This window comes from Saccoglossus kowalevskii, chromosome 13 (assembly GCF_978046115.1).
Source record: "Saccoglossus kowalevskii chromosome 13, keSacKowa6.1, whole genome shotgun sequence".
NCBI lineage: Eukaryota > Metazoa > Hemichordata > Enteropneusta > Harrimaniidae > Saccoglossus > Saccoglossus kowalevskii.
The window spans coordinates 29,590,670-29,615,122 of NC_140653.1; the positions used below are offsets into that span (position 1 = coordinate 29,590,670).

At 41.1% G+C, this 24,453-nt stretch overlaps 1 protein-coding gene across 1 annotated transcript; it reads left to right on the top strand.

Annotated features, from left to right (window-relative positions):
* The first annotated feature begins 1,335 nt into the window (after positions 1-1,335).
* Positions 1,336-24,178, top strand: LOC144351527 (uncharacterized). Its single transcript, XM_085507395.1, has 13 exons — positions 1,336-1,512; positions 2,607-2,661; positions 3,183-3,276; positions 3,389-3,501; positions 4,246-4,503; positions 4,694-4,817; positions 14,056-14,189; positions 14,306-14,405; positions 21,233-21,306; positions 22,000-22,067; positions 22,224-22,364; positions 23,022-23,336; positions 24,152-24,178. Exons 1-13 carry the CDS (start codon positions 1,336-1,338, stop codon positions 24,176-24,178), a joined length of 1,680 nt encoding a protein of 559 aa, XP_085363521.1.
* Positions 24,179-24,453: the final 275 nt, after the last annotated feature.

Genomic DNA, 24,453 nt, shown 5'->3' on the forward strand with positions numbered 1-24,453 from the left:
TTAAGTGTGTACCATCATCATCAAACAATTCGGAATTTGCCGACAATTCATTATGTTTTACGATTGTCACTTTCTTGCGTAATTTCATCTTGTTGAATAAAAGTAGGTTAAATTCTTGCACATTATCATTCACGTTCTTGTTATTATGACGCTTCAATACATCAGAGATTACTATATTTGCATTTGGCATATTGTTAGTCGTAGTGTCTACTAGTTCAACCATTTGGTCAATGCATTCAGCGGGCGATTTCCCACTCATTAAATCATTGGTTCCTATGTGATATACAACAGTGTCCACTGACGGTGATATGAATATAGTAAGGAAGTAAATCTTTATTGTTATCGTATCCCATCTGGGATCTTGACATAAAATACAATTAAGTCAAATACATAAAGTATTAATGCACAGAACTTGAAAGGTTAGATATTTTAGCAGAATAACTTACAATAATATTGTATCTGGTCATGATTTGTGTATTTATAATGTCTGATTTGTTTAATTGTTTGAATATTAAATACCCTTGAATGGTTGTGCAGTAGAAATCAAATACTAGTAATGCTGATGCTACAACACTAATCACAGGCCCTCGATCTGTGCACTAATACACTCTACATGACATGGAACTTGCTTTTCTTTGAATAAATACCTAGGATGCAGTGGTTCAAGTTCTTGTATGCAAAACCAAGCATTATGTAAATATATTGTATTAAAGCGAGGGAGTCATCACATTTGCATACGTCAGATGGCCATAGCGTGTCCTTTGTCATTTACAAACAAGAATCTACCCATGAGCCTTTGAGTTTTTAGCGTGTGTTGTAACTTGTTATGGCCGCTTATGACTCAATTCTCGTGCGTGCGCATGTGATGATGACTGTCCCGTTTTTATAAGTACCCAGGTCGATTGTGGTGAAGTGATGATTGACTATAGAGTATATAGATACAAAAGTGTGAGGGAGTCAACTACCCGGGGTAATCACATGTCATCATTTTCTGCCTGATTGACGCATGTCTTTGTGATTTGTATAATGAAGGGAGGCACTATGCTGCCAATCAATTAGTCTTGTTTAATTTTGAATGATATTGATTCAATTTCAAATGAAAACTTTATATATATTTTCCTATAATCATGATTTTGTTGACTCCAATTGATTAATTAAATAAAACAAATGCTTGACAAAATGCATGGCAAAAAAAAAGTGATTGTGACAGTGCACAGTGTATTTCTCAAATATGCCATGTACAATTAGGTTTCTGTATTACTTACATGTGAAGACATTGTTTTTTCTCCAATAACTGTATTTTGTTGATTGTGACCAATTCCAGACCTACATGTAATGGACGTTGATGACAATGACTTGTCTGAACTCTCGGAAGTCCAGCCTTGCTTTATGGTAATGGACTCACAGCCTGATGAATCTCAAGTTCATGATTACCATAGTAACCATAGCTATTACCGGAAATCTTTGAATGCATTAACTGCTCTGAGTGTGCGACCACAGAGTCCTGTACTGGTAAGTATTTCATCAATTTTTTTCGAATTTAAATATGCTATATGATATTTTTGAATATCGTTATTAGATATGGCATGCTGGGGACGAAATGGATTATTATTTTTCGTAAACTAAAAAATATGGCTTTTGCAATGCACTGTATATTCATTTGAATTTGCATATTCATAGATTTCAGTGAATCGTTTACATATGAACTATTTGTTACTTCCCTTTTGCCTCATTGTTTGAGTCACTACAAGTAATATTATAATAATTAGTCGTAGCATTATAATAATTAGTAATATTATTATAGCATATATAAATAAATATTATAGATTTTTTCTACACTTGATGAAAATAAATGGAGAAAAAAGATGGCAAACAAATCAAGTCTGATTCACTACATGAAATTTAAAACTGGGATAAAGCATTGTGAACAATATTTAAAATCAGATGAAAATTATTAAGGTGCCCAGCTTAAATTCAAAGAAAGGTCATACACTCTAGGTCTTGCGTATGAGAAAAGAAAGTGGGCAAATGTCAATAGTGACTGTTCATGCTGCAAGAAAAGTGATGAAACTCTAGAACACTTTGTTCTAGAGTGTGAAAGTTACAAAGAACATAGGGAAAATATGATGAAAAATATTAGTCATATCCTATGTAAAAATGTTGATACAAATCTTTACAAAGATATTACAAAAGGTAAAGCGTTATTATGTTTCCTTTTTGGCGATAGTACCCAGCATTACAATTATGAGATATGTGAAGAAATTGATAGAGTTGTGAAAAGATTTCTTATTGATGCCATGGATTATAGAAAAGATTATGTAGATTACATTTATTTCCTGTATTTACTTTTAAGTTTAAAAGATCCATATTTTGTATTTTCTTTAAGTTTTAACTTATCTGTGTCTTTTCCCATTTATATAGTATGTTTTTTTTTAGTAAATTTATTGCAGCTCCTAATTACTAATTAGTGAGCCCCTGATGTAAAAGGGCACTCTTTCAATTATTATGTCTGTAAAATCATACTTCATGGCTATAATGTATCGTAGTATTAAAATACCAGCTTATAGTTTTGTCATATTTACTTTAGATTTGATGTTATTTTGTAGGGTTTGATAACAGCCACTAAAATGACAGAAGATGATGAACTTCAGCAAAATGAAGGTATTTACCATATTTTATGATTGACACCCTAATGCATTGTTTCATGTTTTGTTTACTGTCATCATCATATTGTTTCATACTCCATAACCGCAACAATGCCAGCTAAGTAACTGGCTATTTTGCTGTTTGTGCATCTACCGGTATATCTGATTAGAACTGGTTAGGTCAACCCCACATCTAAAGTAGACGTCAAATTGATACAGATTGACATATAGAATACAAATAAAAGATGCATCTAATTATTTTATGTTATACTGTTGTATGGCAAATGGTTTAAGTTGACTCAGTCTTGTATAAATGGTACACTCTCACTCACAAAACAATATGACACTGAAAGTAATAATGCAGGTACACCTGTATCAAAGCAAATTACTACCCCTTTTATTTTATTTTTGTAAATTTGCACAATTACACAACGATTTCTGTTACTGTCACTGAATTGAACAAGACAACGCATAGGAAAGATAGCTCAAGATGTAGCACTAATAGCAGTGAAAATGTCTTTCTACGTGTTTTTTCAGGCCAGGCAAATGAAGAAAACCCTCAACAACAAGTAATATTTCAAGGTGATGGTCATAATGAGGGGTCAGATGGTGATGAGAATCACAGTAGCAGGTAGTTTTATAAATCTCAGTGTCAATCTCACTACTTACGTGACTGCTATTTAATTGTTTGTACACCAACTATGATATGATTATGATCTACATTTTCCCATTTCTATTATCAGTTCATCTGTGCCAAAGTTGATGAGACCATCAAGTCAGGCAAGTAGTTCATCAAGAAGAATTCAAATATCTGATGGTGAAAATTCTAGTCAACTGAGCATACCACCTCATGATGGTATGTATACTTTGTTGTTGCTATGGTATTTTGCTAAACTAATTTTGTTTTTCATCATTAGGTGGTTAAAGTCACATAGCTGTAAACTTTCTTAATTATGGCAGACTTTACAATGTAGGTTTCTCCCCAGGGACCTTGGTAGCATGCTACATACCGGTACTCAAAGTTGTCACTTTCTTTGTTTTGCCCACTGGCAATGGATTCGTTTTTAAACAGTATATTCCAATGACTGAAACAAATATGTAAGGTTATTCTAGGCAAGAGCAGTGAAATAACTCACTGCCACACAGTAATACATGTTTCAATTGCTTTGAATAACTCAGAGGATAGGAGTGTTGATATTTATAAGGGGATAAATATTGTTCTCAGTTAGATAACTATTAACTATTTTTGTTTTAATGAATGTGGTTCCTTAGCTGTATCTCTGACATGCCTGACTGATCAGGTTCAAACTGAAATATATCTATATATATACAATGTACATCATACATCTTTTCACACATACATGTATGCATATGATATGTATTGTTTGACTGTCAGTCATCAATTGTTTCATGTTCTGATTGACTCATTTCACTCTTGTTTACATCAACCGTAGAAAGCATTGACAAGCATACCAAAATCAATAATAAAAAGGCGTTGACAATGTGTTAATTGTGAGATCAAGAGAAATGGCACTTGATTAAAGATGCCATTTTTTTTAAATAACGTGTTTGATAAATTTAGTGTCTGTTTTCATATTAGGTTCTGGTCCTGTGAGTGACACAAGGACTCTATCAAATAAAACAAGTCCAACAAAAACCTGCACTTCTGACATGGATTCTGCTTCGGACATAGCTGTGATCAGAAGTCCATCTAAAAAATCACATAAGAAATCAGAAAAGGAGACTGAGTTTCCAGTAAAACCGCTGTCTGTGTCAGTTGCAGACTCAATAACGGTAAATGAAAAAACTCAAGACATTGTTTCTCCACCGACATTGAGAAGAGAAGCCTCCAGTTTAGGTTAGTTTCAATGCAATTTCTGTACAACATCAATTTAAACATCCAAATTATTATTGGAAATTGTCACAGTTTAATTGTGTTTGTGAAAAATGTTAATTGCTACATTATTTTATTTTCTCTTGATGGTTTATATTATTTTACAGAGCATTAATTACGTAATTGATTTTTAAATATTGTTGATTTATTTTAGATAATACTAGTACTGATACAGTTAGTAGTACTTTGTATCCAGGCAGTACTATCTCTAGTAGCAGTACAACACTAAACTCATTCAATACTACGTCATCTGGAAGTCTTGATCATGAACACAGACGGTAAGATTATCTTTCTGTAAAGTACAAGATGGAGTCAGTGCTTCATTGGTGTTATCATCTTCTATGTAGCAGTTACACATTTATCAGTGTTCTTGAAATGTTGCCTATTTGTTTGTACAAATACAGTATGCTAGCATACTGTAATATGATTAATTTAAACTGGGTTTAAATTTCGCTGATTTACCATTTCAGGCATATTCAGTGTGTTTTAAATTCACTGTTTTATCAGTTATATAATATGCTCTATGCTACATTTTATATATTTACTGGGTTTTAATTCTGCTCATTTTCCATTCAGCGAAATAAGCAAAATTAAAACCCAGTGAATAATTAACTCTTTTACAGTAACAGGAAATAGGCTGGTACTATTGAATTACTGTGGGTCTGAATCTGGGTAAAGTCTTCTTATGCATCTATACACAGTTCAAGAGAGTGGTATTAAGCTCAGTGCACACTACAGCATCTTGCTCACCAAAAATTCATTCGTGGCAGTTTGCTCAAGCATTTTACTGTAGTCTGCGGGCTTGTTTTGAACCTGATACCTGCTGTTCGGGGCATAAAGCAAAGTATCCAACGTGTTTGATAATTTCTGCCACTCGTGGAAATTGTCTCACAGTGTGTGCTGGATGAAAGCAACTTGCTTACGACTTTTGCAGGACTCCGGATGCCTGCAGACGACATCACATGACAGTTCAAAAGCGCCCATGGAATCATCGTCTGGGGAGGACGAAGAAATTCTTTTGTACATTTTGTACACTGTCGAAAAACATCGACCAAAAGCTGGATATTTTGCTTTATGCCTAAAACAGCAGGAATCAGGTCTAAAACAAGCCTGCAGATTACAGCAACATGCTTAAGCAAACTGCCACGAATGAATTTTTGCTGAGCAAGATGCTGTAGTGTGCACCGGGCTTTAGTCAATTATGGTTCAACTTGCAGGGATCACCGCATGCTTGTTGCTAGTGTCATGTATTAAGGTAGCGTGACTATTATTTGCATGCTTGTTTTCATCTTCTAATTGTGACCAAATGACTACAAATAGACCCAGGAAAGTATATATTTTTTAGAATCGCCAGACTTCAAGCTTTACAAAGGCGTGTTTGCCATGTCCGTATCTGCATTCTACGCTGCGTTACTTAATCAAAAGTGAAAAATTACTTTTTTTGTAAAAAAAATAATTACGCATTTATGCTGGTGATAAGAAGTTTTTTTTTCAATTTTCCTAGTTGTTCAATAGTCTGGTAAATTGAATGTGTCTGGTCAGTTTTATTCAAGCAACGCGTTTTGAAAAGTAGTGTCCTGAATTTTAATTTCTGTTTTAGTCGCATTGCCCCCAACTCAAACCACAACACATTGGTAAATAATCCATGAAATAGTTTGTCTGGACACATTCAAATTCACTACGTTCAATTACCCACCATAGACTCCGGTCAGTCAAAATGACTATTTTGAACTGTAGGCATTAATCAGCGATTCTGCCTGTGACGGAGAGATAGAATCCAGGTCAGGGGAAGCCCCATGACCTCAAGATTCTTTTACCCCTTACGTCACGAACCCATGTGACCGAGGCCACCTGGCAGCGCCACAGGTAGCCGTCCTTCACTCTTAATTTCTCTCCGCCTCGAGTGGAGATGAAATCTAGCGAGCTCTGCTGGATCGCCTGCTTTTTTTCCTGTCCGGATTTATAGCTTGGGTTGTTGCCGCTGCTCGGCATCCGACATGGTAGCTGGTAGGATAAGTTTTCCTTGTCTTTTTTTACCCTCGTGTCGTTTTCCCCTTTGTGTGTAGTATTTTTCACAAGAAATCAAAATCCGGCGCCACTACGTAGTCACATGTTGATTTCATGGCGGCACCTTTTACAACTGTAATTCGTTTCCCTCATGCATGTCGTCTTTTATTTTTAATGTATTTAGCAATATATAGGTGTAATGACAGCACCAGGGCTCGCTGCCGTTTTTCTTTCCGGTCTCCTCGTGTTTCGAGTCGACCGTGCAGTGGTTATATTCAGAATTTACCAGCATAGAAACCGCATCCGAGATACTTTGTCGTAGCTACGTGCGGGTTTCGGGGTTTTTGCGTGAAAGCGTGTTTTTTTCACTGGAGTTCTGAGGCCTGAGATTTTCTTTCAGAGCCATCAAGATCGCTGAGACTGACCGCGTCACAGCAAGGTCGCGCGTCCAGTAAACAAATCGGTTAAAGTGAGTTGCGTGTTTTGCATGAGTGGAAAGTCCTCACGCTCGGCTACCGGTACTTCATGTACCGGGACGTCGAGTAAGAGGCCCGACGGTGGAGGTACCGATATTTTTCTCGGTCTCCCCCGCTGATCGGAGGGCATCCTCACAGTCTGTTTTTTCAGGCGGTGGTTTACCCGATTTTACCGACTGCAGCGAGGCTGTGCCCCTGGAGGCTTTCCTCCTATGGGGCCCGTTGCGGGTCTCTTTGTGGACCCTTCCTCGCACGGCACCGGGTTTGCCTCCGAGTTGAGGGCTTTGGTCGAAGGACTGTCGGGGCAATTGCGTCCCTGGCAGGCCGGGTAGATCAGACGCAGTCGGAGCGAGCTGTCTCCACTGTGTCCCCTCGGTGGGCAAGCAGGAAGAGACACGAAAGCATGTTTGCATTCAAACACGTCTCTTCCGGGGAACCCCCGTTCCCAGTCGCGGCTCTCCCACTATTTTGGGGGGTGGCCGAGGCTCAGGCTAATTGCACCGGTCCTTCTCTGGATCCGCGGGCACTGAATGCCAACGGAGTGCTGGCAGCCAAGTCTCTGATCTCGGGGCAGGGCTTTCAGGGCAGGCACGTGTTGACCCCCCCCCCACTTTCAGCCAGCTAGGGTTCGTCACGCGGTAACGGTACAACGGTAACGAATTTATCCTTGTGTCCGGTCCCCGCTGTGGGTTTTGACTCCTTTCTTACCGACCCACGGGCGTCCCCAGAGGGAACCGACCCTGTCATGAGACGCACAGTCGAACACGCTCCCTCTCACATATTTTAAGTTAAAGGAGACGCAGTTCACTCGCGTTGGATACAGCCGGTACTCCGGGCGGTCCCTCAGAGTCTTCCATCTATATGACTCGGTGAGCCACGCTTTTGGGGTGAGGCGGAGTATCATCGATCCCAGTGATACGATGTATATACCCCCACCCTTGATCCTAAAGCGACCACCTAAGGTTGCTTCAACGCTTATGGGATCACGGGCGTCGGGATCCAAAGCAACCCCGTCGGCACATCTCTCCCCTGTCCGTCTGAGTGCGGAGTGGGGCGCAGAGCACGCAAACGGTGTTGATGGGCAGCGTTGGTCAGCCGCGGAGGATGTAATGCTTAAGGCCCCCGGGTGGGGATAACGTTAGGCAACATTTCCCACTGGACCAAACGCTACCCGGTCGGTGTGTTTCGGGATCAGACCCCATAGCGTGGGATGAGACCAAAACACCCCCAACCGGATTCCAAGGCTTCTTCCCCAGACCCCGGTACCATGAATTTGGCAAACCGAGCAAAGGGGGATAGCCGCGTTCCATGGGTGTCTTTGCCAATTGAGGACGACCCATTTAGCCCTGAGGGCAGAGTTGCTTGAGCACATTATTATGCGTGCCCAGCACTCTGGTGACCTTGGAGGCAGAACGCACCAGCCTCCTAGACCAGGCGACATTTTTACTGGTGGGCCACCGCACATCTACGTGCGACACCCCCTAGTGTTGCCTGGCTCGCTTGGCCAGGGCCACTACTGTGCTACGAGACGCGGCCTTAGACGCACGTGTTTTCGCCGACAAGCTGAGCCGGGGTACGTCCCCACCTCAGTGACGCAGACTGGACACCCTCCACCCTCTTTGTTCAGGGAATGGTGGGTACAGTCTCGGAGCTTCGGAGTGCAATGAATCACAGGGTTCAGATCGAATCCGCTAGCCAGTTGGTTCTGCCATAGGCAAGCGGAGGGCACCCCAAGCACAGAAAACACAACGCCCTAGGGCGTTGTCCGCTAGCCAGAGTCAGCCAGGAGGCAAGCGCCTATACCCTTCCATGGGAGGGAAGGGTAGTGGCGTGCCCCCAGGGAGGTAAGAGTCAGGTGGTGGCTCCTCACCCTCTCTGGGCGGACGTCTACCCGGCAGCAGGGGAAGCATGCTTGACGCTCACCTCTGCAACCGGGGGGGACAGGCACGTGTTCGGTGAGTGGCCAGGTCACAACTTAGTGACTACTTCAGGCTTTGGGGAACTCACCTCATGGGGGAAGGGAGCACCCCCCCCCTCGCAACTGCCGAACACATGGCCACACATCCCTGTCGTACACAGATTGCGCCGGTGTAGTCCGGTTTGGAGACGGCGGGTGACCGATGCCTGGACCTTTCCAGGTGGTGACATCCGTTTACGGCATACCGCTGAAATCTCCATTTCCCCCCGTCAGTGTCTCCCCTGTTGGGCACTGCCAGGGGACTCCCGCAAGGCGGAAGCAATCAGACAGGAAGTAGCAGTTTGCTGGGGAAAGACGCCATACACAAGGTACATCAGCCGGAACTAAGTCCAGGCTTCTACCCAAATGTGTTCGTAGTACCAAATCTACAAGTGGCAGGCGTCCAGTTTTGGACCTAGACAGACTGAATCAGTACGTGCCCCTCGATCGGTTCCACATGGAGACACCATTCAGGGTTCTTCTCTCCATCCACCGTTTTGACTGGCTAGCCCCGCTAGACTTAAGCAGGGCCTACCTGCACGTACTGATGCACCTAGCGAGTTGCCATCTCCTTCGAATCGCCCAGCTGGGCCAAGTATTCGAACTTCGGTTACCAACAACCCGGGCAAGGGGTAATAGCCAAACGCATCAGGCTAACACAGGATTTACTTCACCAGTTGGGCTCGTTAGTAAATCGACAAGTCCCACCTCGAGCCAACGCGCAGTTGGTGTCCCTGGGCATGGAGTTTTGACACAGAGGTAAGCTTGGCTTAGCTATTTCAAGCATATTGCTTAGCGCTAAGCAGCCTAGCCGAATGCCTAGTCAGCGTTCCCTCGGTGTCCCTCCGTGAACTAATGCGGATCATCGGAATGATGACCTCGGTTCGAAGGGTCGTTCCCCAGGCCGCACTATGCAGCCGCCCGGTATAACGCTTGTTATAACGCCGAGCTCTCCTATGGGAACTAGATAGGCGGGTTTCGATCTCGGACCAAGTGAAGGAAGCCCTGCCCTGGTGGTCGTCACTGACCAACCTCGGGCAGAGGGGCCCCCTTGGACCCGCTCGCCGCAGGTATGACTCTGGTAACAAATGCCTCCCCCCAGGGTTGGGGAGCGCATCTATTGGACGAACAAGTCCAAGGATATGGCTCCCGCATAGTTTTGGGACCACCATATCAACCGGCTCGAACTGTGAGCAGTGTACTTAGCACTACCACGCTTTCTACCCGTAGTTCGAGACCACAGAGTCCTGCTCCGCACAGACAACGCAGCGGTGGTCTCCTTCAAGAAGGAGGGGGGGGCGCATTCCCCATCGTTGTCAGTCCTAGCGGAGCAAAATCCTCCTTTGGTGCCTGGAATACAATGTGGAGCTAACCACACACCACCTTCCAGGGGTGAGGAACAGTCTGGCGACGCCCTTTCAGGGCGACTCCATCTCCAGAACACGGAGTGGCTGATGCCCCAGTGGGTAGCCTCCAGGCTGTTTCGACTGTGGACGGTCCAAGGTTAGACCGTTTGCCGCACCCCGGAACACCAAGCTCCCGACGTACGTAACACTCCTGCTGACTCCAGGAGCCTGGGCCAGGGTCGCTTTGCTACCCCGCGGATCCACTTAGTTGTGTACGCTTTTCCTCCCTTCCCGCTAGTCCACCGGGCACCGGAGAAGACTTCGACAGGTGCACACCTGCATATTATCATTGGTCGCACCCAATTGGCCAAACAGGGCCTAGTTTCCACTTCTGTCGGAAACTATAGTCGAAACACCAGCAGTGCTTCCGGACTTACCGGACATGCCGTCCCAACCAGACGGCGCACTACCACGAGCCCAGCGGGTATCACTTACCCGCATAGAGGCTCTCATTAGACCCGCACATACGAAAGCTTTATCTGAGCGGGCTGCCAACGTCCTGGCCAGGGCGAACTGGGATTCCACCAATGCAGCCTACATTTCTAGGCTGCGAGCATACACTGGTTAGTGTAGCGGAAGGGAGATTGATCGATACCATCCCTCTATTGGCCAGGTAGCAGGCTCCTTCGTCCACCTGTTTGACGAAGTGGGTTTGTCCTACGCAGCGATCGTTGGCTACAGGTCGGCCTTGTGCCCCACCATTCAAACGTACGGGAACAAGACTAACCGATTGTCCTACTATTAGGAGACTATTTACTGCTTTCTAGACGCTGAGACCCCATGCAAGGGAACTGCCCAACTGGGACTTGTCGGCTGTGTTGTCCGCTCTAAGCAGACCGCCTTTTGAGCCTCTCCAATCAGCACCACTCAATTTTTTGATGTGGAAAATAGTCTTCCTACTGGCCCTCGCCTCAGGTAGGCGCCGGTCAAAGCTAGGCGCGCACTATCCTTTGCGGACGGTTGTGCCGCTTTTATGGGTGATCAAGTTGTACTAAGACACGAATCGGGTTCTCGCCAAGAACCAAATCCCAGGACACGATCCTCAACCGATCGTCATCCCCCGGCTGGCAAATATTGTCAGTCCGGAAGATCAGGAGGAATTGCTTCTCTGCCCGGTCCGAGCGCTGAGTTGGTACGAGAACCGTACCAGGTTTTCTAGACTGGGAACCAAACACATGTTTTTGTGTTACGGCCCTGACAAGCGGGATAAGCCGGTTTCCCCAACTTCCATCCCCAGGTGGATTACTGCGACTGTACTGGAGGTCTATAATACACTATCCTCCTCAACACAGACCTTGCAGAGACACCAAGTACAAGAACATGAGGTCCGTGCGATTGCTAACTCACTAGCGCTAGCGTCAGGTGCCCCCCTCAAACACATTCTGAGGGCAGGCTTCTGGAGAACGCAGAACGTCTTCATCAACTACTACCTAGGAGACACCCAATCTATTGAGCAGGGTCTCTTCAGGTTAGGCCCCGTCATAGCGGGTCAGGCCTTGTTTGCTGACCCAGCCCGAACGACTGCAGGGGCCTCTGCGCATAGGCGATAAGTCAGTCTCTGCATTTTTGCGGGCAGATTGTCTGTTCCACTAGCACTTCCTGGAAGCTCCCAGGTTTCGCTTCTGTTTTTCATCCCGGACTGGGGGAAAGTCTTTCATCATTCTCCTTTTTTTTTTTCTGTTTGCTCGGAAAAACCCGCCACCTATCGGTGTCTGACTCTGCCTACAGTTCAAAATAGTCATTTTGACTGACCGGAGTCTATGGTGGGTAATTGAACGTAGTGAATTTAGGCGAGGGTTCTCCGAACCCGCCTATTCACATAGTTCATACCCACCATAGACTCCGGGTCCCCCCCCCCAACCTCCCCACTCTTTCCGTCGCGTTGGTCTAAGTCCTCGAGGCGGAGAGAAAGGAACCAGAGTGAAGGACGGCTACCTGTGGCGCTGCCAGGTGGCCTCGGTCACGTGGGTTCGTGACGTAAGGGGTAAAAGAATCTTGAGGTCATGGGGCTTCCCCTGACCTGGATTCTATCTCTCCGTCACCGGCAGAATCGCTGATTAATGCCTACAGTTCAAAATAGTCATTTTGACTGACCGGAGTCTATGGTGGGTATGAACTATGTGAATAGGCGGGTTCGGAGTACCCTCGCCTAAGTTCCTCTCATTGTAACCTTAGAGCTGTGAAAATTTGGTGTTAATCCGACGACAATAAGTATACGTTATTTTTTGTTAAAGACCTAGTATTTTGAAAAACATAAACTCCTAGAAATCGTTGATGAAGTCACAGCAAAGATTTTCAAGCTTGTTTATCGGCACAAGCGATTTGTTTTCACATCAAGGTCTGTTTTAACATGTTGTAGGGGCATTCAAATGTATAAGGCTATTGGAAACCAAAAAATAAAGGAATGGGGTAGCTATAATTCGATAAAATCGGCAGATGAAAACACCAAAATCAATGATTTTTGTTCAGTGGCTGTGTGACCTTGTGTCTGACACATTCATATGCAAATGCTAATCTGTGAATTAAACAGGGGCGGAGACAAACCACTCAAATGTTTGGAAAAACTCATTGTGTGTCAGATAACACATCCTAACATTGCTTTGTCTTGAGTTAATCTTTGAAACTTATAGGCACACAGATTAAACCTGTGTTGTTGATTTTGTAAAACACTACTGAAGCTGCCTTGCTTCCTTTCAGAAAATCTACATTTTAACCAACTTACATGACATTCTAGGTTACGTTGACTTTATCAGATGAAAGTTTATAGTGCATTTCATCAATTAATAAATAAATGTGAAAATCGTAATTTTCAACACAAATAATAGTCTCGCTACCTTAATAGTTTGCAACTAACACAAAAAGCTGCCCGTTGTGCTATTGTTTATATTACATTATTTATCTCTGCAAATTTTCCATGCAGCATGCAATGAGAGAGAAAGAGAGAAAACACTGATGGCCTGAAGGAATTTTTAATGTAGTCAGATTGGCAGCCTAAATAGTACCAACAAACACGTCTCTGAAATACCATACAGCAATATAATGAAGACAGTGATCACAAGACAGTAATACATACATCTTATTCACTGTGTTGTGTTGACTATAGAAAAGAAACAATGTCTTGCTATGAATGATTTTGAGCACTATTCACTTATCGTTATAGGTCGCATCATGACATCATTCAAATACATTTCGAGTTGACTGCTGAAGCAATAATTATTATTAATGCAAATATAATTTGTCAACGCTCAATTGCAAGAGAAAGTAGATAAATATCTCCTTTCCATTTCTAGGAGAGTTAGAAATCACAAATGCAGCATAGTGTATATTGATAGTTGCTAAATTGCAACCATAATGACTTCTGCATCATGAATATACAATATGTAGTTCATGAATATTAATTAGCAATCACCAGACTGGACAGGCTGGACAGAACCCAGAACAGGGTGGTCTAAATGGCTACTCTTTTCCTAAATGTTGTAGAGTGGGGTACACCTCTCAAAAATTAGCATAATTCCACTAATTAATAAATAAATACCTCAGACAATTCAGGTTCTTCAAGTCTAATAAACAGTCCCCCCCCCCCCCAATCATTAAATCATGGCGACTACCTCACTCTGGCCAAGAATATGCAAATTATGCAAATCTTTAACAAGAAGATTTTCTTTCTCAGGCCATTAACATCAACACAACTTGAAGGAACACAAAAAGAAGCAGAAGTGATTTTGCTCTCATCTGTGGAAGAGGAAGATGCATGTCCATCCCAACAGGATATGTTTATTGCAAGTCCTGAATATGATGAACAAGGTAAGAATGATGTATGATGGATTTTGTTACTCATGCTACCTAGAATAAGGTAAATCTTATTATCATTTGAAATTTTAACAAAAGAGAAATTCATTCTAGAATTTATTTGTTTGTAGATTTTTCTCATCACAGAATATCCACACCATCCGTTACTATTAGTTCACTTCATCTGTCAGGAAGGAGGACATTTGTACCCGAAACCAGTACATCTGAAGAGTGAGTTTGAATTAAATTATTTAAATTTTTTAAAATTCAATGTGCTGTATAATATAAAAAGTCTACTGACGTGTATCAACATTGCATTGAAGACAAGTAGCATGTTAGCTCAAACTGACACTGATCAACATTGCATTGAAGACAAGTAGCATGTTAGCTCAAACCGACACTGATCAACATTGCATTGAAGACAAGTAGCATGTTAGCTCAAACCGACACTGATCAACATTGCATTGAAGACAAGTAGCATGTTAGCTCAAACCGACACTGATCAACATTGCATTGAAGACAAGTAGCATGTTAGCTCAAACTGACACTGATCAACATTGCATTGAAGACAAGTAGCATGTTAGCTCAAACTGACACTGATCAACATTGCATTGAAGACAAGTAGCATGTTAGCTCAAACTGACACTGATCAACATTGCATTGAAGACAAGTAGCATGTTAGCTCAAACTGACACTGATCAACATTGCATTGAAGACAAGTAGCATGTTAGCTCAAACCGACACTGATCAACATTGCATTGAAGACAAGTAGCATGTTAGCTCAAACTGACACTGATCAACATTGCATTGAAGACAAGTAGCATGTTAGCTCAAACTGACACTGATCAACATTGCATTGAAGACAAGTAGCATGTTAGCTCAAACCGACACTGATCAACATTGCATTGAAGACAAGTAGCATGTTAGCTCAAACTGACACTGATCAACATTGCATTGAAGACAAGTAGCATGTTAGCTCAAACTGACACTGATCAACATTGCATTGAAGACAAGTAGCATGTTAGCTCAAACTGACACTGATCAACATTGCATTGAAGACAAGTAGCATGTTAGCTCAAACTGACACTGATCAACATTGCATTGAAGACAAGTAGCATGTTAGCTCAAACTGACACTGATCAACATTGCATTGAAGACAAGTAGCATGTTAGCTCAAACCGACACTGATCAACATTGCATTGAAGACAAGTAGCATGTTAGCTCAAACTGACACTGATCAACATTGCATTGAAGACAAGTAGCATGTTAGCTCAAACCGACACTGATCAACATTGCATTGAAGACAAGTAGCATGTTAGCTCAAACTGACACTGATCAACATTGCATTGAAGACAAGTAGCATGTTAGCTCAAACTGACACTGATCAACATTGCATTGAAGACAAGTAGCATGTTAGCTCAAACCGACACTGATCAACATTGCATTGAAGACAAGTAGCATGTTAGCTCAAACCGACACTGATCAACATTGCATTGAAGACAAGTAGCATGTTAGCTCAAACTGACACTGATCAACATTGCATTGAAGACAAGTAGCATGTTAGCTCAAACTGACACTGATCAACATTGCATTGAAGACAAGTAGCATGTTAGCTCAAACTGACACTGATCAACATTGCATTGAAGACAAGTAGCATGTTAGCTCAAACCGACACTGATCAACATTGCATTGAAGACAAGTAGCATGTTAGCTCAAACTGACACTGATCAACATTGCATTGAAGACAAGTAGCATGTTAGCTCAAACTGACACTGATCAACATTGCATTGAAGACAAGTAGCATGTTAGCTCAAACTGACACTGATCAACATTGCATTGAAGACAAGTAGCATGTTAGCTCAAACTGACACTGATCAACATTGCATTGAAGACAAGTAGCATGTTAGCTCAAACCGACACTGATCAACATTGCATTGAAGACAAGTAGCATGTTAGCTCAAACTGACACTGATCAACATTGCATTGAAGACAAGTAGCATGTTAGCTCAAACTGACACTGATCAACATTGCATTGAAGACAAGTAGCATGTTAGCTCAAACTGACACTGATCAACATTGCATTGAAGACAAGTAGCATGTTAGCTCAAACTGACACTGATCAACATTGCATTGAAGACAAGTAGCATGTTAGCTCAAACCGACACTGATCAACATTGCATTGAAGACAAGTAGCATGTTAGCTCAAACCGACACTGATCAACATTGCATTGAAGACAAGTAGCATGTTAGCTCAAACTGACACTGATCAACATTGCATTGAAGACAAGTAGCATGTTAGCTCAAACTGACACTGATCAACATTGCATTGAAGACAAGTAGCATGTTAGCTCAAACCGACACTGATCAACATTGCATTGAAGACAAGTAGCATGTTAGCTCAAACTGACACTGATCAACATTGCATTGAAGACAAGTAGCATGTTAGCTCAAACTGACGTGTATCAACATTGCATTGAAGACAAGTAGCATGTTAGCTCAAACTGACACTGATCAACATTGCATTGAAGACAAGTAGCATGTTAGCTCAAACTGACACTGATCAACATTGCATTGAAGACAAGTAGCATGTTAGCTCAAACTGACACTGATCAACATTGCATTGAAGACAAGTAGCATGTTAGCTCAAACTGACACTGATCAACATTGCATTGAAGACAAGTAGCATGTTAGCTCAAACTGACACTGATCAACATTGCATTGAAGACAAGTAGCATGTTAGCTCAAACTGACACTGATCAACATTGCATTGAAGACAAGTAGCATGTTAGCTCAAACCGACACTGATCAACATTGCATTGAAGACAAGTAGCATGTTAGCTCAAACTGACGTGTATCAACATTGCATTGAAGACAAGTAGCATGTTAGCTCAAACTGACACTGATCAACTTTGCATTGAAGACAAGTAGCATGTTAGCTCAAACTGACACTGATCAACATTGCATTGAAGACAAGTAGCATGTTAGCTCAAACTGACACTGATCAACATTGCATTGAAGACAAGTAGCATGTTAGCTCAAACTGACACTGATCAACATTGCATTGAAGACAAGTAGCATGTTAGCTCAAACTGACACTGATCAACATTGCATTGAAGACAAGTAGCATGTTAGCTCAAACTGACACTGATCAACATTGCATTGAAGACAAGTAGCATGTTAGCTCAAACTGACACTGATCAACATTGCATTGAAGACAAGTAGCATGTTAGCTCAAACTGACACTGATCAACATTGCATTGAAGACAAGTAGCATGTTAGCTCAAACCGACACTGATCAACATTGCATTGAAGACAAGTAGCATGTTAGCTCAAACTGACACTGATCAACATTGCATTGAAGACAAGTAGCATGTTAGCTCAAACCGACACTGATCAACATTGCATTGAAGACAAGTAGCATGTTAGCTCAAACTGACACTGATCAACATTGCATTGAAGACAAGTAGCATGTTAGCTCAAACTGACACTGATCAACATTGCATTGAAGACAAGTAGCATGTTAGCTCAAACCGACACTGATCAACATTGCATTGAAGACAAGTAGCATGTTAGCTCAAACCGACACTGATCAACATTGCATTGAAGACAAGTAGCATGTTAGCTCAAACCGACACTGATCAACATTGCATTGAAGACAAGTAGCATGTTAGCTCAAACTGACACTGATCAACATTGCATTGAAGACAAGTAGCATGTTAGCTCAAACCGACACTGATCAACATTGCATTGAAGACAAGTAGCATGTTAGCTCAAACCGACACTGATCAACATTGCATTGAAGACAAGTAGCATGTTAGCTCAAACCGACACTGATCAACATTGCATTGAAGACAAGTAGCATGTTAGCTCAAACTGACACTGATCAACATTGCATTGAAGACAAGTAGCATGTTAGCTCAAACTGACACTGATCAACATTGCATTGAAGACAAGTAGCATGTTAGCTCAAACTGACACTGATCAACATTGCATTGAAGACAAGTAGCATGTTAGCTCAAACTGACACTGATCAACATTGCATTGAAGACAAGTAGCATGTTAGCTCAAACTGACACTGATCAACATTGCATTGAAGACAAGTAGCATGTTAGCTCAAACTGACACTGATCAACATTGCATTGAAGACAAGTAGCATGTTAGCTCAAACTGACACTGATCAACATTGCATTGAAGACAAGTAGCATGTTAGCTCAAACCGACACTGATCAACATTGCATTGAAGACAAGTAGCATGTTAGCTCAAACTGACACTGATCAACATTGCATTGAAGACAAGTAGCATGTTAGCTCAAACCGACACTGATCAACATTGCATTGAAGACAAGTAGCATGTTAGCTCAAACCGACACTGATCAACATTGCATTGAAGACAAGTAGCATGTTAGCTCAAACTGACACTGATCAACATTGCATTGAAGACAAGTAGCATGTTAGCTCAAACTGACACTGATCAACATTGCATTGAAGACAAGTAGCATGTTAGCTCAAACTGACGTGTATCAACATTGCATTGAAGACAAGTAGCATGTTAGCTCAAACTGACACTAATCAACATTGCATTGAAGACAAGTAGCATGTTAGCTCAAACTGACACTGATCAACATTGCATTGAAGACAAGTAGCATGTTAGCTCAAACTGACACTGATCAACATTGCATTGAAGACAAGTAGCATGTTAGCTCAAACTGACACTGATCAACATTGCATTGAAGACAAGTAGCATGTTAGCTCAAACTGACACTGATCAACATTGCATTGAAGACAAGTAGCATGTTAGCTCAAACCGACACTGATCAACATTGCATTGAAGACAAGTAGCATGTTAGCTCAAACCGACACTGATCAACATTGCATTGAAGACAAGTAGCATGTTAGCTCAAACTGACACTGATCAACATTGCATTGAAGACAAGTAGCATGTTAGCTCAAACCGACACTAATCAACATTGCATTGAAGACAAGTAGCATGTTAGCTCAAACCGACACTAATCAACATTGCATTGAAGACAAGTAGCATGTTAGCTCAAACTGACACTGATCAACATTGCATTGAAGACAAGTAGCATGTTAGCTCAAACTGACACTGATCAACATTGCATTGAAGACAAGTAGCATGTTAGCTCAAACCGACACTGATCAACATTGCATTGAAGACAAGTAGCATGTTAGCTCAAACTGACGTGTATCAACATTGCATTGAAGACAAGTAGCATGTTAGCTCAAACTGACACTGATCAACATTGCATTGAAGACAAGTAGCATGTTAGCTGAAACTGACACTGATCAACATTGCATTGAAGACAAGTAGCATGTTAGCTCAAACTGACACTGATCAACATTGCATTGAAGACAAGTAGCATGTTAGCTCAAACTGACACTGATCAACATTGCATTGAAGACAAGTAGCATGTTAGCTCAAACTGACACTGATCAACATTGCATTGAAGACAAGTAGCATGTTAGCTCAAACTGACACTGATCAACATTGCATTGAAGACAAGTAGCATGTTAGCTCAAACCGACACTGATCAACATTGCATTGAAGACAAGTAGCATGTTAGCTCAAACTGACACTGATCAACATTGCATTGAAGACAAGTAGCATGTTAGCTCAAACCGACACTGATCAACATTGCATTGAAGACAAGTAGCATGTTAGCTCAAACTGACACTGATCAACATTGCATTGAAGACAAGTAGCATGTTAGCTCAAACTGACACTGATCAACATTGCATTGAAGACAAGTAGCATGTTAGCTCAAACTGACACTGATCAACATTGCATTGAAGACAAGTAGCATGTTAGCTCAAACCGACACTGATCAACATTGCATTGAAGACAAGTAGCATGTTAGCTCAAACCGACACTGATCAACATTGCATTGAAGACAAGTAGCATGTTAGCTCAAACCGACACTGATCAACATTGCATTGAAGACAAGTAGCATGTTAGCTCAAACCGACACTGATCAACATTGCATTGAAGACAAGTAGCATGTTAGCTCAAACTGACACTGATCAACATTGCATTGAAGACAAGTAGCATGTTAGCTCAAACTGACACTGATCAACATTGCATTGAAGACAAGTAGCATGTTAGCTCAAACTGACACTGATCAACATTGCATTGAAGACAAGTAGCATGTCAGCTCAAACCGACACTGTTCTCAGAACTGTACATTTAGAGATTTGATAAAAGACAGTTGTACTTCCACAGACAATAGTTAATGTTTTTTGTGTCGTTAAAGCATTAGTTATGACGATGGTTAGTGTTTATGTTTATTGTGTTCAAATGGACTGTGTATTGCATGTAGTATATGCAATGTAGGTAAAGACCAATCAGTAAACAATACCGTACTCATCCGACTCGGCACCCATGCTCATCTAAGCCCCCAGCCCTTCTTTTAGGGAATTTCTATTTTTGGGTTCACACTCGGCTAAGCACCCATTCCCTTCAAAAATGTGCCAAATTTGACTGTCCAGTCATAAAACCTGGTTGTTGAGCATTGTTTGACTTTTCTGAATGCAAGTAATTAAATTTAGCATGGATATCGACTGCTGAAAGAGTTGTGGAAATCTATGACGATGCAGCTCATTTCATAATTTTAATTTCACCAAAAAAGACATACCCGCTTATCTGGCACATGGTAAAAAAAAATTATTTTTGGCCAATTTTTTCAAATTGGGTGCTTGACTAAGTGCCCACCCCCCTAAAAATACGATTTTTTGAGGTGAGTACCCTAGGCGATAAGTAGGATAAGTAAGTAAAGTACAGTAGAATATGTACACCCAATGCTGCTTTGTGTAGCTGTACTGTTTGTTATAGAATTTTTAACATGACAAATGGTTCCAAAACAACAGCATCGCTTATATAATGCTATATATGGCCCCTTTCCCCTGGTGTGCACATTGTCAATATATCTGTTGTGTCCATTGTGCAATAAATATAATATTGAGATGTAATGTGTACTGTTACATGCTCTGAAACTGAATACAATGTTGTGCTCATAAAAACTGTGTATTTGCAACTTTTCCAGAATTCCACCCAGTCCTGAGGCATTTGATCCCAACCCCATTCTGATAGCAGACTCCCCTACTGAAGGACAGACTGGTAAGTACAATATCTCTCTGTCTTCCTTGAATATAATCACGAATCAAGAATGTCAATTATTGAATTGAGATAGTGAAACTTTTTTTTTTTTCTCCAGAAAACAATGGTACATGTATATATAGATTTGGCTCAAAAATAGTCATGCTCTTCAAATATCATTGTGTCACTCATGAATTTATCTCATCTATCAGTATTGTTAAACAGTGCATGGTGCAGATTTGCATGGAGTCCTGTTTGGTTGCATATTTTGATTTGAAATAGTGCTTCTTATAAGATTTCTAAAATAACATTAGTATGCTTAGTGATTAATTATTCATGAAATCAATCAATTCGGTCATAACTAAACAAAATATTGTAGAACGTCTGACATCTTTATAATTATCATGTGACTTTAAAATATTTTTGTAATGGCTAGCTTCAGGCACTTCTTTTGGATTTGCAATAAATCACTGAAAGCCGCATTGAAGTAACATAGTTAGGGTTTAATTGATTTGTATCATCTGGGTGTGCTCATATTTAATGTTCATTTTTATTTTAGTAAATAAACATTATCAAAAACAACTCTACATTGTTATCCACTAACGATGAGCAGCATCTGTGTCTATTCTTTTGTGACTTGGAAGGTTTTTTTCTACTTTTCCATGAAACTTTTGTTTGCTACTTTGTGACTATTTATCTCTTTAATCATACCAGAGTCTGGTAAAAGTGAGAATGACATGCATGACGTGATTGATGCTGATCAAGAACAAGTTGATCTACAGGTATGTATTATACAACTACTATAGACAATAACAACGAGAACTCGATATCCAATGAAACATAACATTTTGGCCGGAAAAACAAATTTATATGTCAAATGTAATACTTATGACTGGATGTCTAAGAATATTTTAATGCTTGAATGTCTTTATATTCAGATTCCAAAATGGCAGCAAGTTTTAAATGAAGAGCAGCAAGTTTCTAGTAGTCATAGCAACAGTGGAACAACTTCATCTGGAACGTCGTCTTCTAGCTCGGCTGGGAATTCCCTAGAAAGTAGAGTGTCCTCATCACTGCAGGTAATAATGAAAATTGCTGACTTACTTAGCTCCCGACTTGTCGCTGACTTGTCCAGCTACCGACTAGTTGCTGACTTGCCCAGCTACTAACTAGTTGCCAACTTGCCCAGCTACTAACTAGTTGCCAACTTGCCCAGCTACTAACTAGTTGCCAACTTGCCAACCTACCACTGCCTTACATGCACAGAATCATAAGTCTTTTATTATTTATTCATTTTAATCCTAAGATTCTTTGTTGAATTGGTCATGCATGATCAATTGTTTTTGGCCCAGAATCAAATATATGAAAAATTTTATAAAAGAATTGTGGCAGAAAATAATGATTGCGATTGCTCTTGGGTACAGAATGTGTACCTCATAGCCGATTATTTCAGGAAGTCAGGTCAAGTCCATTTTGAGTACCATCGTATTTTACCATCTCAAAACACAGAAAAATGCATTCTGGGTATTTTCCCCATAATGTAATTTACCTCTCCAAATTCAAATTATTTTTAAAATATTATAATTCACATTGTCAAGTACAAATTTATGTCATGTACATGTACAAGTAAAAATATAATGTAATCGTCTCTAAGGGTAACTTAATTTGGATAGTGATAGACTGTTATGATATAATTGAACTATTCCAAAATATTATATAAATTTGCATACTGTTAGGCACAAGTGCAATCAATGCCATATATCACAACCGATGAAAGTGGTCGAAGCAGATCTGCATCACTTGGAAGACAGAAAGATATAACGACTAGTTCCTCTAAGAGTTCATCTGAAAATGAACCTACCCACCATCCATCACCAGAGTTTGCTTCTGTCAACAAGCCAATGAAAATTAGGAATGAGATGGAGAAAAGCTCCGCTCAGAAAGGAAGGACACAATGTCAAAGTTCATCAGTTCAGTGCTTGGATAAAACTGATTCACAGCTGAGAAAGCCAAAAGAAGTTCCTAGACTTGAAGAACCTGAACTGTCTGAGGTATTTAACTGTTGGCGATCCGCTCCGCTAGGATTGCCCTTATAATCACTTTTGTCGTTTTGTGTGTGTGTGTGTGTCTGTGTGTGTACATTTCCAGTGTTCCAGTGTTCACGTATTATTTCTTCTGTGACTTTTTTGGCTTGGCCGATTTCGTTCAAACTTGGCAGGTAGGTCACACCTTATCCCTAGTTATAAGGAAAAATCTGAAAATTTTTTTTGGACCACCGTTGCCATAGCAACAGCCAAAAAACTGATTTTTGGATAGCTTCACGCCAAATGTATCTCCTCCTACAAATTTGGGATAAAACACTTCAAACATAGCTCATTCTACTCAGCTTGAGTGTGGGCACAAAGTTACCATTTGAATTTTTGATATCTGTTTTCATTACCGAGAAATTTGACCCTAAAGTTGGGGTAACTTTTCACCAGCAACGGCTCGGCTGGTTTTGTTCATACTTCACAGGTAGGTCGTGCCGTCACTAATTGGAAAAAAATCCTGGCCCACCACTGCCATTGCAACATCCAAAAACTTATTTTTGAATACTTTCGCCCCAAATGTATTACCTCCTACCAGTTTTGTACACAGTCAGCTGGCATCGGTGTCGCTGGGTGTATATGATAAAGGGAAGTTGTGCAACCAAATTTGCCGAGTTCGCAGTTTTTCGCCAATAAAAAAATAACTAAGGCAACAACTCACGGTTTTTCAGCATTTTTGTAATAAAGACATTATTCTCTATCAATAATCCGCCCAAAACAGGAACATTTCTACTAATTCTTGTGTTTTTTAGACGTTTTTCGAAAAACCTGCTACTTAGGCTGCAAAAGTAGAACATTCTGAGTAGAAAGGGAAGAGCCAAATTTAACGCGTAAAAATAGAACGCGTATTTTGACCTCTATATGCGGTCGTTGCCAAAGAGCCCTGCGTCCATCGCCTGGCGATGCTCTTCCGTTTCACCAGTTGCGTTTTTTGACTAAAATTTGGGCAGTACTGTCAGTCACGAAAATTGATGAATAAATTAATACACATAAAATATGAATCACGGGCTAATTCAATGGTCACCGAACACTCCACTACTAAACAATCTGTGGCAAGATAGTAGCGTACTGTATATTTGAC

What these genes read in the sequence shown, in the direction of transcription:
- LOC144351527 (XM_085507395.1), top strand. Translation starts at nt 1,336, where the DNA reads ATGGACGTTGATGACAATGACTTGTCTGAACTCTCGGAAGTCCAGCCT. An exon ending in GAAACCAGTACATCTGAAGA is followed by an intron (nt 14,406 to 21,232) that starts GTGAGTTTGAAT and finishes CAACTTTTCCAG; the next exon opens with AATTCCACCCAGTCCTGAGG. An exon ending in GAGTGTCCTCATCACTGCAG is followed by an intron (nt 22,365 to 23,021) that starts GTAATAATGAAA and finishes GCATACTGTTAG; the next exon opens with GCACAAGTGCAATCAATGCC.